Here is a 14,038-nt window from a genome sequence, read left to right on the forward strand (position 1 = left end):
AATGTCTGGCCTTACATTTAGGTCTTTAATCCATTTTGAGTTTGTTTTTGTGTATGGTGTTAGGGAGTGTTCTAATTTCATTCTTTTACATGTACCTGTCCAGTTTTCCCAGCACCGCTTATTGAAGAGGCTGTCTTTTCTCCATTGTATATTCTTGCCTCCTTTATCAAAGATAAGGTGACCATATGTGTGTGGGTTTATCTCTGGGCTTTCTATCCTATTCCATTGATCTATACTTCTGTTTTTGTGCCAGTACCATACTGTCTTGATTACATAGCTTTGTAGTATAGTCTGAAGTCAGGGAGCCTGATTCCTCCAGCTCTGTTTTTCTTTCTCAAGATTGCTTTGGCTATTCGGGGTCTTTTGTGTTTCCATACAAATTGTAAAATATTTTGTTCTAGTTCTGTGAAAATTGCCATTGGTAGTTTGATAGGGATTGCATTGAATCTGTAGATTGCTTTGGGTAGTATAGTCATTTTCACAATGTTGATTCTTCCAATCCAAGAACGTGGTATATCCCTCCATCTGTTTGTGTCATCTTTAATTTCTTTCATCAGTGTCTTATAGTTTTCTGCATACAGGTCTTTTGTCTCCTTAGGTAGGTTTATTCTAGGTGTTTTATTCTTTTTGTTGCAGTGGTAAATGGGAGTGTTTCCTTAATTTCTCTTTCAGATTTTTTGTCGTTAGTGTTTAGGAATGCAAGAGCTTTCTGTGCATTAATTTTGTATGCTGCTACTTTACCAAATTCATTGATTAGCTCTAGTAGTTTTCTGGTAGCATCTTTAGGATTCTCTATGTAAAGTATCATGTCATCTGCAAACAGTGACAGTTTTACTATCTATAGATTCTTAAAACAGATTTAATGTGCCACACTATAATTACACACTACAAATTGTAATCTTGGTGCTGGCTTTTTTATGATAAACACAACCATATTAAAATGCCCCTCATTGGAATTCCCTGGCCGTCCAGTCATTAGGTCTCCTTCCTCTTACTGCCAAGGGCTGGGTTCCATCCCTGGTCGAGGAAGTAAGACCCAACATGCTGCACAGTGCAGCCAAAATAAAATGTTCCCCAAATCTAATTCTCTAACACACTGTTGTGCTTCAAGTGTTCCATTTAATCCCTCCCGCTTCTTGCTACCACCCTCTCCTAGATAGTTTCACTGAGACACATTTTGGCATAGTCTCAGTCTGATATTTTGCAAGATATTTGTTGAAACAACTTCGTGAAACCCATTGCTGGTCTTCCTAAAATAATGTGGGCACTTGTTACCTTGTTAGCCTAGAGTATAGTGACAGGATGCATACCATAAGTCTTCTCTCCTGAGTTGGTAAAGATGTGCTTCTAAGCAACTGTTTTTTTCTTTGTTTTTTGAAAGTGTGACCTATGTGATTGATTCTTTTGTCCTGTTTAAATTTGAATTGGAGAATCTTAAAGTCAAATTTGTATCCTACATTAAGTAAGTAAATAGACTCACCATACCCATGTCATATACTGTCCCCATCTCTTTCCCTCTGGCTCAACTCTATTTTCCAGTTCTAAGAATCCATTTCTCCACCTCCTATCTGTTTCTCATTTGTCTTTTTTTTTTAATTTATTTATTTTTGGCTGTATTGCTTCTTCACTGCTGCGTGTGGGCTTTCTCTAATTGCGGCAAGTGGGGGCTACTCTTCGGTTGTGGTACCCAGGCTTCTTATTGCAGTGGCTTCTCTTGTTGCGGAGTGCGGGCTCTAGAATTCAGGCTTAGTAGTTGTGGTGCACAGGCTTAGTTGCTCCACAGCATGTAGGATCTTCCCAGACCAGGGCTCGAACCCATGTCCCCTGCATTGGCAGGCGGATTCTTAACCACTGCATCACCAGGGAAGTCCCTTCTCATTTGGCTTATATTCTTCTATTATGCTTATCTTTGCAAACTGCCATAAAGTTGCTCTCATTACAAAAAGGACAAAGTAGTGTCTAAATTAAAAAATGTGTGATACCTCTCCTTAAAAACGGTCTATTCAGACAGGCTAAAATTTGAATTGGAAACAGTCAGAGACCAGGTGTAAAATAAAACTTGTCTAAGGTTTTGAGAAAAGAAAGATGATGTATGTGAATCGTGTGGCACCGATAATTGCACAGGAAATGCAGTGCACCAATCTCCTCCTATTACTACAAGTTAAAAATGAACAAGCCAAAAAAAAAAAACACCTCATTTTTATAGGTTCTAAGATCAGGAAGCAAAAATAAGAGCATTACTCATTAATTTTTATAATGAGGCAGAGAAAAAAAATTATTAGTACCCTAAGAAACAAACATTTCTAAAAAGATCTCTTCTTGACAGAAATATGTTTAATGAACATTAAAAATAGATATGAGTAAAAGTGGGGACCAGAAATATTTTATTTTCGTTAGGATTTTATAATGTATTTTCCCTTTATCTGAAAGATTAGCACACTCAGAAAGACTTCATAGAAAGTCTTAGGACTGGAAACATTTGGAAAAACCTAATTGAAGAGTTTAAAATGACATAGGTGGAAATGAGTAGAATTGAGATTTACTTCTCTGAGACACTCCAGATTCACCATTAATCTGGCTAAGCAAAATTTAATATAATAGGCATGACTCCCAGAATAAATGAATTCCATTTCCACCAGTGAAATGATTGTATTTCATAATTTAGATGGACCCTTTTTTAAAACAATATGTCACATGTACTTTTATGGTTAGAAAACATTTTTCCCCGGCAATAACAAATCAAATACTTCATAGCCTGAAAACTCACATCAACCCCTGATATTTATACATAGATATTTCATACCTCTTATTTTTCAGAGAATATGAGATATAAGGGACACAGACCTTTATTTTTCAAATATTGTAAAATGAGTTATTTGTACCAAATTAATTTTTCTCCAATAATATGACTTTTTCAGTTCCCATGTAATGAAATAGATAGAAGGACCATCCCTATTCTCTTATACTCTACTCATCCTCAGGAAAGCCCCCAGGCTGCTCCTCTGAGCTGGCACTTAACCAGCTGAAAAAAAAAAAAAAAATGAAAGAGACAGAGGTCAAAAGTAGGCTCCTGGCCCACTTAAAGTCTTGGGCTCAGTGGAACAGAAATCTAAATACAAATGTGACTCCATGGTAACAGTAGTAAAAATGAATGTCTTTTCTCTCTGAGTATTGATGAAGTATATTGCTGGGAGTAGGCATGGAATAACAGAGTAGAGAGCTGGTTAGTGGCTTTTTTTCCATCATTAAGCCTTCGGACTATGTGCATTCATTAAGTTATTCTTTCTATAAACATTCAGTTGATTCCTGCCGCACTAGGTACTGTATTAGGTGCTGAGATAGAGAGAAGAGTAAACCAGACAAGGTCCTTATCCTCCAAAGGACTTATAATCTAGTGGGGGAAGAACCTCATTTGCTCCATCTGTAAAAAAGGCATAAACAAGATGATTACAAAGGTCCTTGCTAGCTCTAAGTAAATAAATTTATTTTAAAAAATTAAAAGTACTACAGTGAGTATTATTACTAATTTTGCCACTTCCTTATTTTTTTTCCTTCATCCCAATGTCCTTTCATTGGTCCCAAGTTTGGGGGTCAGGAGAAACAAGTAGGAAGTTTAAAGGAAGATATAAATGACCAAAGGAGAGAATAAGAAAAGAAGGTAAAAGAATAGCACTGGACAGTTAGTGGGCATCTACTTGTGGTAGGCATTTTATAAATGTAATTTAATCTAAGAGACAGAAATCTAGCAAGCTGCCACCCTCCAAAAGAAATTCTAGAGGCAGGAACAAATAATGATCAACTTTGTAAGTATAGGACCTAACACAATGTTTGTTAGATAATATGTGTCCTAGAAATGTTGGATAAATTTAAACAAACATGAAAGATGATAAATAACATAATCAGCATTGTAACATTTCACCACCTTAAGGAGTGAGTCACCACATTATAGACATCATTTTCCTTCAGGCCCTTAACTCAGGACAGTTATTTCTTGGATCTTAGAATATTCTTCAGCATTTAGAAACAAATATAGAAATCATTTCTTTAATGGAAGCATGAGAGCAAATTCCTCCACACACACATGCACAGCAAATATCTTTTGGTAAATAAGTTATCGTGTTTATCTCTGCAAACCACCTAGATAGCTGCATTAGGATTGCCCAATTTCAGAAAGTGTTGTTCTTCATACTTTTTAGTAGACAGGTTTTTACAGTAGAGTTTTATAATGCCATCCACCTGGGTGTAACAGGAATCATCATGCATGGCCATCTCAAATGGCATTCCACCTTACTTTTATAATTTGTGCTAAAGTTTTGAGCTCATGGCCTTTTTTTTTTTTTTTTTTGCGGTACGCAGGCCTCTCACTGTTGTGGCCTCTCCCGTTGCCAGAGCACAGGCTCCGGACGTGCAGGCTCAGCGGCCATGGCTCACGGGCCTAGCCGCTCCGCGGCATGTGGGATCTTCCCGGACCGGGGCACGAACCCAAGTCCCCTGCATTGGCAGGCCAACTCTCAATCACTGCACCACCAGGGAAGCCCTTCTAAGCCTATTTTTAAATATGAATACATTGTGACAGATTTACTCCCATGAGATGGTAGTGGGGACTACCACTAGGTGTTTGGTGGATTTGACTAAGAAGTGTGAGTAGTTTCTCAGACACACGAAATGACATACCAGTAAATTGGAGAAAAACATGTCTGTTCTTAACAGAAAGAAAGTAAACCACTGATTGATAACCAAAAGCAACAATTAATTTAGTAAATAAAATTAATAAGAAGACACACTCAGTAAGACAAATTATAAAAGTTGATTAAAATTATTAATTAATGAACTTACAATATGTGTAAATTGATGTTTATTTTGAAGTATAGACTTGTCAATGAAAACAATTCAGGCATTGTCTTGTCATTCTTTCCTTGTAACCCTCCTGATAGCCATTCTTCAACATGCAGGGTGACACCTATGCTCACTGTCACCTTGTTTTTCTTTCAACCTAGATAAAGGTTTATTCACTTATCCAGTCTAAAGGTTTCACATTAAGTGACAATCAGACTCTACCCAAAACTGTCCAAATGTTGCCATAATAATTTGCCTCATACGCTAGCATTACAATTTTGTTTTATATTAATGAAGGTTTTATAGTTCCACTAAGCTAGAGATAAATGTGTTTACCAATAAGAAACCTTAACCAGAGCAATTAGACAAGAAAAAGACAAAAAAAGCCATGCAAATTAGAAAGAAATAAATAAATCTATTACAAATGACATGATCATGTATATACAGAAAATCTCAAAGAATCTACCAAAAAGCTACTAGAGCTAATAAATGAATTCAGCAAAGTTGCAATATACAAAATCAACACACAAAAATCAGGTGTGAAAAAAAAAAATAAAAAAAATCAGGTGTGCTCCTAAATACCAGCAATAAACAATCAGAAAAAAAAATTAAGAATGCAATCACTTTTGAGAATAGCATCTAAAAGGATAAAATACCTGGGAATAAATTTAACCAGAGAGGTGAAAGGTTTCTACACTTAAAATTACAAAGCATTACTGAAAAAAATTAAAGAAAACCTAAATAATGGAAAGACATTTCCAGTTTATGGATAGGAAGACAATATTGTCACGATGTCAGTACTGCCCAAAGCAATCTACAGATTCAACACAGTGCCAATTAAAACTCCAACAGCCTTTTCTGCAGAAATGGAAAATTGATCCTCAAATTCATATGGAATTTCAAGGGCACCAAAAAGCCAAAGCAGTCTTGTTAAAGGATCAAGTTGGAGGGCTCACACTTCCTGATTTCAAAACTTACCACAAAGCCACAGCAAACAAAACAATATGGTATTGGCATATGAATATACATAGAGACTAATGGGTTATAATTAAGAATCCAAATATAAACCCATACATCTATGACCAGTTGATTTTTGACAAGTCCATTCAGTAAGGAAAGAACAGTCTCTTCAATAGGTGTTGCTGGGACAACTGGATTTCTACATGCAAAAGAATGAAATTGGACCCCTACCTCATACCACACACAAAAATTAACTCAAAACAGATCAAAGACTTCAATATAAGAGCTAAAACCATAAAACATTTAGAAAAAATCATAGGAGTAAATCTTTATAACCTGGCATTTGGCAATGCATTCTTATATATGACACCAAAAGTATAAGAAACAAAAGAAAAAAATAAATAAATTGGACTTCATCAAAAACTTTCATGCATCAAAGGGTATTAAGAAAGTGAAAAAAAAAAAAGTGAAAAAAAAAAAAAGAAAGTGAAAAAGCCTACAGAATGGGAATATTTGAAATCATATATATGATAAGAGTTTAATATACAGAATATATAAAAACTCCTACAACTCATCAAATCGACAGACAACCCAATTTAAAAAAAGAAGCATACTTGAACAGACATTTCTTCAAAGAAGATATACAAATGGCCAATAACCATATGAAAAGATGCTCAACATCATTAGTCATTAGGGAAATGTGAATCAAATCTATCATTAGATACCACTTCCCACCTTTTGGGATGGCAATAATAGTAATAATAAAATAGAAAATAGCAAGCGTTGGTGAAGATGTGGAGAAATAGAAACCTGCATATACATTATTTGTGGAAATGTAAAATGGTACAACAGCTATGGAAGACAGTTCGGTGCCACCTCATAACCTAAAACAGAATTACCATATGACCCAGCAATTCCATTCCTAGTTATATACCCAAAGGAGTTGAAATGGGGCCCAGATACTTATACGCCAATGTTCAAAGCAGCATTATTCACAATAGTCAAAAGGTGGAAACATCTCAAGTGTCCATCATCAGATGAATGAATAAACAAAATGTAGCATATGCACACAATGGAATACTATTCAGCCATAAAAATTATTGAAGTTCTTATACATGCTACAATATGGATTAACCTTGAAAACATTATGCTAAGTGAAATAAGTCAGACAAAAGGATAAATATTGTATTATTCCACTCATATGAAGTACCTAGACTAGGTAAATTCATAGAGACATAAAGTAAGTTAGAGGTTACCAGGGGCTGGAGGAAGAGGAGCACAGTTTTTATTGTTTAATGGCTATAGAATTTCCATTTCTACTGATGCAAATGTTTTAGAAATAGGTAATGGTAATGGTTGCACAACACTGTGAATGCCACTGAATTGTACACTTTTAAAAAGTGGGTAAAATGGAAAATTTTGTTATATATATTTTACAAAGTTTTTTTAAATTAATAAAATTCATTTTATTAAAAAACTTTGAATTATATTCTTTAAATGGGTGAAGTGTATGGTGTGTGAAAGTCATGTTTACTGGATGCAACATAGATGAAGTTTTGTTTTGTTTTTCTTCATTGCCCATCTACAGTGATTTCAGATATCTATTGTAAATACTTTCATGTTTTTAATCAACACTAAAACAATTTTGTTAGTTAATAAGCTATGAAGTCAGTTCCTTTAGAGGTGTTCATATGCTCACTAAATTTAAATTGGAAACTTGCATCAGAAACATTTTGTCTGTTTAGCCCCTTCACAATGCCACCCTATACAGTGCCTGCACATATTGGATGTAGCCAGAGCTTAATAATAATTTAAGTGAATTCATCACAAGTTAGGGGAGGAAAACTCATGAGATCCATGCAGCTTCCTTTCCTCTACTCTAAGCTTCTAAGTCAATGTCTTGCTGATTCCTAGAGGTCGCTCCATTCTTTGAAACCTCAGCTCTTAAAGAGCTGTCTGCTCAATGACAGATACAGTAAGTTAAACAAGCATTTTTTATCCTAATGCAGACTATCATTGCACCATACAGTGTTAGAAGTGGCAGAAAACTTCACAGTCAAACATTTTGTTTTCCTCATATCAGGATCCATCATTTTAAGTAAAATTGTGTTTTACTTAAACAAATTACGCTTGAATGTATATAATTGATGAAGGTAGAAAATTATATCATAGAACTTGAAATGGTAAATATATGGAGTTGACATTTAAAATTTTTCTTAATGGAAGTATCTATGGGCAGTGGGTAATATTTTACCTTTTAAATAGGAAAGACATTAAGAATTAAGCCCAACCATTCAGAGATTTCCAATGTTGGGAGACATACACTTGATCTGGGAAAAATAAAAGTTTGAGATTACTAATAAACATAAGTTGAAGTAAAGAAATTTGCTCACCTTCCACTACTCACACTGTGACCCTTTCTTGTTTTATTACAACTCCATATCCTGACACTTATGTATCACCCTTCTTTCTTTATAGTCACCCAATCCCCAAAGGCTGGCCACTTTATTTTAATAGAAAATTATTTAAGACTTAAAATCCTTCAGAAGAAAAGTAGCTTCAATAGCTGAATTAATAGGGTTGGAAAATTGATCAATTTACTTGACTTCTGCCTGCCAATATTGGTTTAGGTCATCTGGGGTCTCAGCAGTTCAAAGCCAAAAATAAGCACCTCAGATCAAAATCTTTTGTGTTGCATGTACCTCAATTCTATCCAACTGACAGCCGAGCCTGTCCCTCCAGTTCCTGGTTGCCTGCCCAGCCTTTGGACCATCTGTCCTGTCTAGTCTTTGTGGTTTGGGTTTCCTCCTGTTTCCTGATTTCATGCCTGATTTCAGCCAAGAATAATTTTTCTGAGCTGTCGGTGTTTGGGGCTGTCCCATCTTTACCTAGTGCCTAATTTCCATTTTGTTCTAATCCTCCCTCCCTGCATGTTGTTTCTCCTGTACCAGCCTTTGCTTTCACATTTTGACATATTTCGAAACACCACTTCACTTCCCACCCAGTCTGTTTTGCGAGCAGCACTGTCTAGGCTCTTGCTCTAACTATGCCAATTATTGAGCTTACTGCTCTGAGAACTTAACATCGACTAGCCTTGGAGAGAGAAAAGGCAAAGAATCAAGCACCACTCATTCAATTTAATTAGAGCAACTCATAAGTTTTCAATTAGTGGTTAAGGAATTAACTTGTTGCCTCACCGTTTAAGAGTATATGATTTTTTTTTCACAAAATAACTCACAAAAATGGCTGCTGTGGCCCTCTTCATCAATAACCAAAACGTAGATGCAATGAAGGTGAACTGGTTAAGCTATTGAATATTGAAGCCAATTACATGGAAACAGCGGAGGTCAGGAAGCTTAGAAGACACTGAATCCACAGGGAGAATGTATTGTCAGTCAAACACAATTACCCTGATTATGCTATTGCGCTCATTAACACTGTTATTTTTTAGAAGAGGACCATGTGGTTTGGTAGATGAAATAAGAGGTCATACCTCTGACAGTTTCTTTTCAAAGAGTAAATCAGTAAGACTTCCTCTTTATTATCTTTTCTTTTAGGATTTAAGGGTACATTATTGACAAACATTTATTGTCATTATACTCTGATTGGGCAAAAATAGTCATGCATTATATATTTTTTCTTCCTGCTTGCCTCCTCAAGACACTGGCAATCATCCTGGAATCGGTCTTCCATTCTCCACTATGTGTATGTGTACGTGTACGTGTGTGTGTGTGTGTGTGTGTGTGTGTGTGTGTGCGCGTGTGTGCGCGCATATTGGGGATTTTCCTTATATCTTCAATAGGGTGTATTTAGTTATCTGGTTATATTTATTTTTTTCCTGTGATGAGTATTTTTTCTTCATCATTTGTGACCAGCTATAGCAGGGCTACTTGTCTTCCGATAAGTCTATTGACTCTTAAGTAACTGAAGTATAAAAAGGAAATGATCATTTAGGAGCTCAGTTAATCAGAGTAAATTATGCAGATCTAGACCAGTATGTCAGATTACCAAGGACATGCCTCTTTATGATCCATGAAAGGAAATAGTAACATAAAGATCTCTTCAAAATGCTCATATTTAAATTTGCTGTTTAAAATGTTAAATACTATGACAGGCACTACATACAAATCTTTATGGCAGACACTGTCATAAAGGATGTGGTGGGTTTGGCAACTCTTGAAGTCGATGGGACTTCAAGGTGGTCTTTCCTTATAACCAATTCAACTTTATATAACATTGTTCTTTCTAATCTTGTACACCTTGGTATTATTTGAATAATATTTAAGCAATCAATTTTAAGAACAACTTTTTTTATGTGCTTGGGTTTTTTTGGATTTAAATATTCAGAGGTCAAATTACATTTGCTTTCAAGAATGTGTTTGCCTTGGTATCCTGCAAAAAAGTCTTTACTTATGGAAATACATTCATAAAAATAAGTACACTGGCTAGATAATGTGTCTCCCAAAGATTTCTATCAGATAATAGCCTGAAAATGTCGTGTGGTGCGTTTTAATACTTACTTTTCTTTTTGTGGCCCTGGGTGCTTTAAGGAAAACTAAAAGAAGTATTAATTGTGCATTTGTTAATCCAATTTATGGGAACTGGAGCAACCCAGAGAAAACAGAGGTAAGTGGTAATGAACTGTATTGTTTCAGAACGGGGAACAAGCCTGCACACGTGCACACTACACACACACACACACACACACACACACACACACACACAGTGTTGTCTGGACATGTTCCCATATCATGGTTAAAAGATGTGTTTTAGTGGAATTATTTCTCCACTAAAGAGACGGGATGGGAAGGAGTTTTCAGTCTCTCTAAATATGCAATGAGAATTTTCCATTTCAGGATGGTTTCAATCTGCTTGTAGAATCAGTTCACTGTTAAATGGCTTTGTGGTCACTGTTCATACCCAAATAGAGCTGACGAATCTGGAAAATATCAGTTTAACCCACAAAGTATTAGTCATCTACTCACAGTAACTCTTCATTGACTGTTCTTCATATTTTATTCCCAAACACAAAAGGGAGAATAGCGTTCTATGCTCTCTTTCAATTCAGGTGTGGGCTGTGAGGATTGTTACCTGATAACTTAGAAAGAGAAAGGAGAAAGGAAAAGTGTGTTACATCTTTCTTGGCCTCTTTTTAGGGCTACTCCTTATCAGTGCAATATGAAGTAGGCTAGAGAGAAAATGGCAAGTATAATAAAATCTCTCTCACCCCTTTCTTAAATAGGTAATATGAGCATCCATCTGGGTATAAAACAGGATTAGCCATAACACATCACTTCTTCTGTATGAAAGCTTCCTTACATCTGATTTTAGAAATATTGTATCAAATTCATTCTCTTGTGAAAGTGAGCACGTAGAAAACCAACTTTCATTTTCTCCTATTATTTTTTTAATGAAAATCCTCCATAAAACAGTTGTTACTGTTGCTGAAACCGAGTAGCAAAGGTTTCAGATCAGGTGGTTTCTAGTATTTTTGAGTGATGTGGTTGAAGTCTAACACAACCCTTGACTTTTTTATTTCTGTTACCTGATAACTTAAAAAGAAGAAAGGAGAAATTAAGGGCATTGCATCTTCAAAAATGATGTCATATACACTTTTAGTATTGTTTTGTTAGGAATGAAAGGAAGAAGGAAGATATTTCCCAGAACACAGAATTATTTTGGATGATTTGCCAAGTCAGTCAAGTCGTAGAATAAAAATGAAAATGTAGGGCTTCCCTGGTGGCACAGTGGTTGAGAGTCCGCCTGCCGTTGCAGGGGACACGGGTTCATGCCCCGGGCTGGGAAGATCCCACATGCCGCGGAGCGGCTGGGCCCGTGAGCCATGGCCGCTGAGCCTGCGCGTCCGGAGCCTGTGCTCCGCAACGGGAGAGGCCACAACAGTGAGAGGCCCATGTACCGCAAAAAAAAAAAAAAAAAAAGAAAAGAAAATGTAGCCCTACTTAATGGATAATAAACAAATAAATAAATGAATATTTAAGAAACAAAATGTAATACATCTTCTTGACAAAGTAGGAGGTGTAATGTAAACCTATTTTCATTTTTACTAAAGAAAAGAAAACTTAATCTTTTTAGTCTTTAGCGTAGTTTAACTTTTAGTATCTGAAAGTTACAAATGATGTAAGGAATTAAAATGTGTTTTAAATTTGACATTTTTATATTTATCATTCCTCTTTCATGTTTTTTTCTTCTGATTAAGAATGGCTAAGAAATCCTGTCATAGCTCTAGACTTTTGTTGCTATTTTGATTTCTGTTGTTTCAGAAACAAATGACTTTGTATTAATTAAACTAAGTGCACCTTCCCTGACATTGTAACAGAGAAATAGACTTCCCCGAAAATACTCTTCTGAACATTCTTAGAGAAAATTCTCATATTCTGAAATAGAAATTGAGAGAATAGTATAATGAAAACCACATACCCATCAGCCAACGTCAACAATTATCAACCTGTGGTCATTCTTGTTTCACCTCTACTGCCACCTATTCCCTTCACCCACCAGAATGGTGGTGATATTTTTTTAAATAGACTTAATTTTCTTTAGAGCAGTTTTAGGTTCAGGGCAGAACCTAAAACTTTCCATATACTCCCTGCCCCCACCCATGCATAGCCTCCCCCATTATCAACATCCACCACCAGAGGGGTAGATTTCTTACAATTGATGAACTTACACTGATATGTCATTATCACCCAGAGTCCATAGTTTACATTATGGTTCACTCTTGGTGTCAACCAGAGTGTTTTTAAGCAAATTCCAGATATCATTTAATTCTACCTGTACAGACTTCAGTTGTACCAGGATAAGAACATAAAAAAATATATAACCACAGTAACACGCTTAAACATTTAATAATAATTCCTTGACACAATCAAATATTCAATCAGTGTTCAACCTACCCCAATTGTCTCATAAGTAAGTAGGGGGTTTTGTACTTTGTTATTGTTGCTATATTTTTAAAATCATGATCCATATAAGGTATATGCAGAGGTGAGGATGAGGCAGTGACTCCTATGCCACTAGAGGACGCTGGGCATACACCAAGACTAGGCCTGCGTCAGTGGTTCAGGCGGTGTGGACTGGAGGTGCTGAAGTAGGAGCTGGTGATGCTCTAGTTATTACTGCAATGAAAATCCATTAAAAATTCACCTCAATCTGCATGATCTGGAAAGAAGTCTCTTATTTTAACGCCTAAAATCATAACTTTTTTCAATGTGTTTTTCTTTAGAGTTCTATGTACTCCTTCTCAAATCCATTATATGACACAACATCAGGAAGCCTGGAGACTGAATCTAATCATCTCAAATAGTACCATCAAGATCAAGTATGCTTGGGACTTCCCTGGTGGTCCAGTGGTTAAGACTCTGAGCTTCCATTGCAGGGGGCGCGGGTTTGATCCCTGGTTGGGGAACCAAGATCCCACGTGCTACATGGTGTGGCAAGAAAAAGAAAAACCAACCAACCAGCCAACAAACAAAAAAAAGATCAAGTATGATCTTGTATTCCAGTCCGTGAAATCTGATAGAAACTCATGCAATAGTAAAAATAGGAGGGATTCAGAATACTACTCTAATTATTACATTTACAAATAAATTGTCTTATGGAATATATTGAATGTTTTCATGGAATCTGAATCAGAACCTTATCTTCATTATATATATGAATAGTTTGATAAAATGTTCCACTTAAGTTTCTTGTTTTCCTTTCATTTTTTTAAAGGATGAATCAAATTGTTTCAGATCCTGAATATAAAGAAGTTTTAAGATGCTTATTTAGATGCCATTGACCTTAGAAACAAAGTTGAACTGACTTAGTATACAAACTAACTAGCAGGAATGGGTGGACAAATCATAGTAATCCTAACAACATAACCATGAGTAAAATTTATTTCTGCATTTTGGAAAAAAATGTGATAAATTATCATCCTAAACTTCCTTTCATTCAAATAATCATTTAACATCTATCTTTACATAGATATAAAAATATTGCTAAAATATATGTCAAGAAGCTTTGTTGTTCTGAACGTAATAGAGAGCCCAGAAATAAACGCACACACTTTTGGTCAATTAATCAACAACAAAGGAAGCAAAAATATACAATGAAGAAAAGACATTCTCTTCAGTAAGTGGTTCTGGGAAAACTGGACAGCTACATGTAAAAGAATGAAATTAGAACACTTCCTAACACCATACACAAAAACAAACTCCAAATGGATTAAAGAACTAAA

General features: G+C 35.7%; 1 protein-coding gene across 1 annotated transcript in view; it reads left to right on the top strand.

Moving 5' to 3' along the window:
- The window catches only part of MALRD1 (MAM and LDL receptor class A domain containing 1), a 661,524-nt gene extending 648,118 nt beyond the window's left edge, over positions 1-13,406 (top strand). The window contains exons 40-41 of the mRNA XM_019933374.2: positions 10,347-10,422; positions 13,040-13,406. Of these exons, the coding sequence (XP_019788933.2) occupies positions 10,347-10,422; positions 13,040-13,120 (157 nt within the window). The 3' untranslated portion in view covers positions 13,121-13,406. The remainder of the gene's footprint in view (positions 1-10,346; positions 10,423-13,039) is intronic.
- Positions 13,407-14,038: the final 632 nt, after the last annotated feature.

This window comes from Tursiops truncatus, chromosome 2 (genome assembly GCF_011762595.2).
Source record: "Tursiops truncatus isolate mTurTru1 chromosome 2, mTurTru1.mat.Y, whole genome shotgun sequence".
Lineage (NCBI taxonomy): Eukaryota > Metazoa > Chordata > Mammalia > Artiodactyla > Delphinidae > Tursiops > Tursiops truncatus.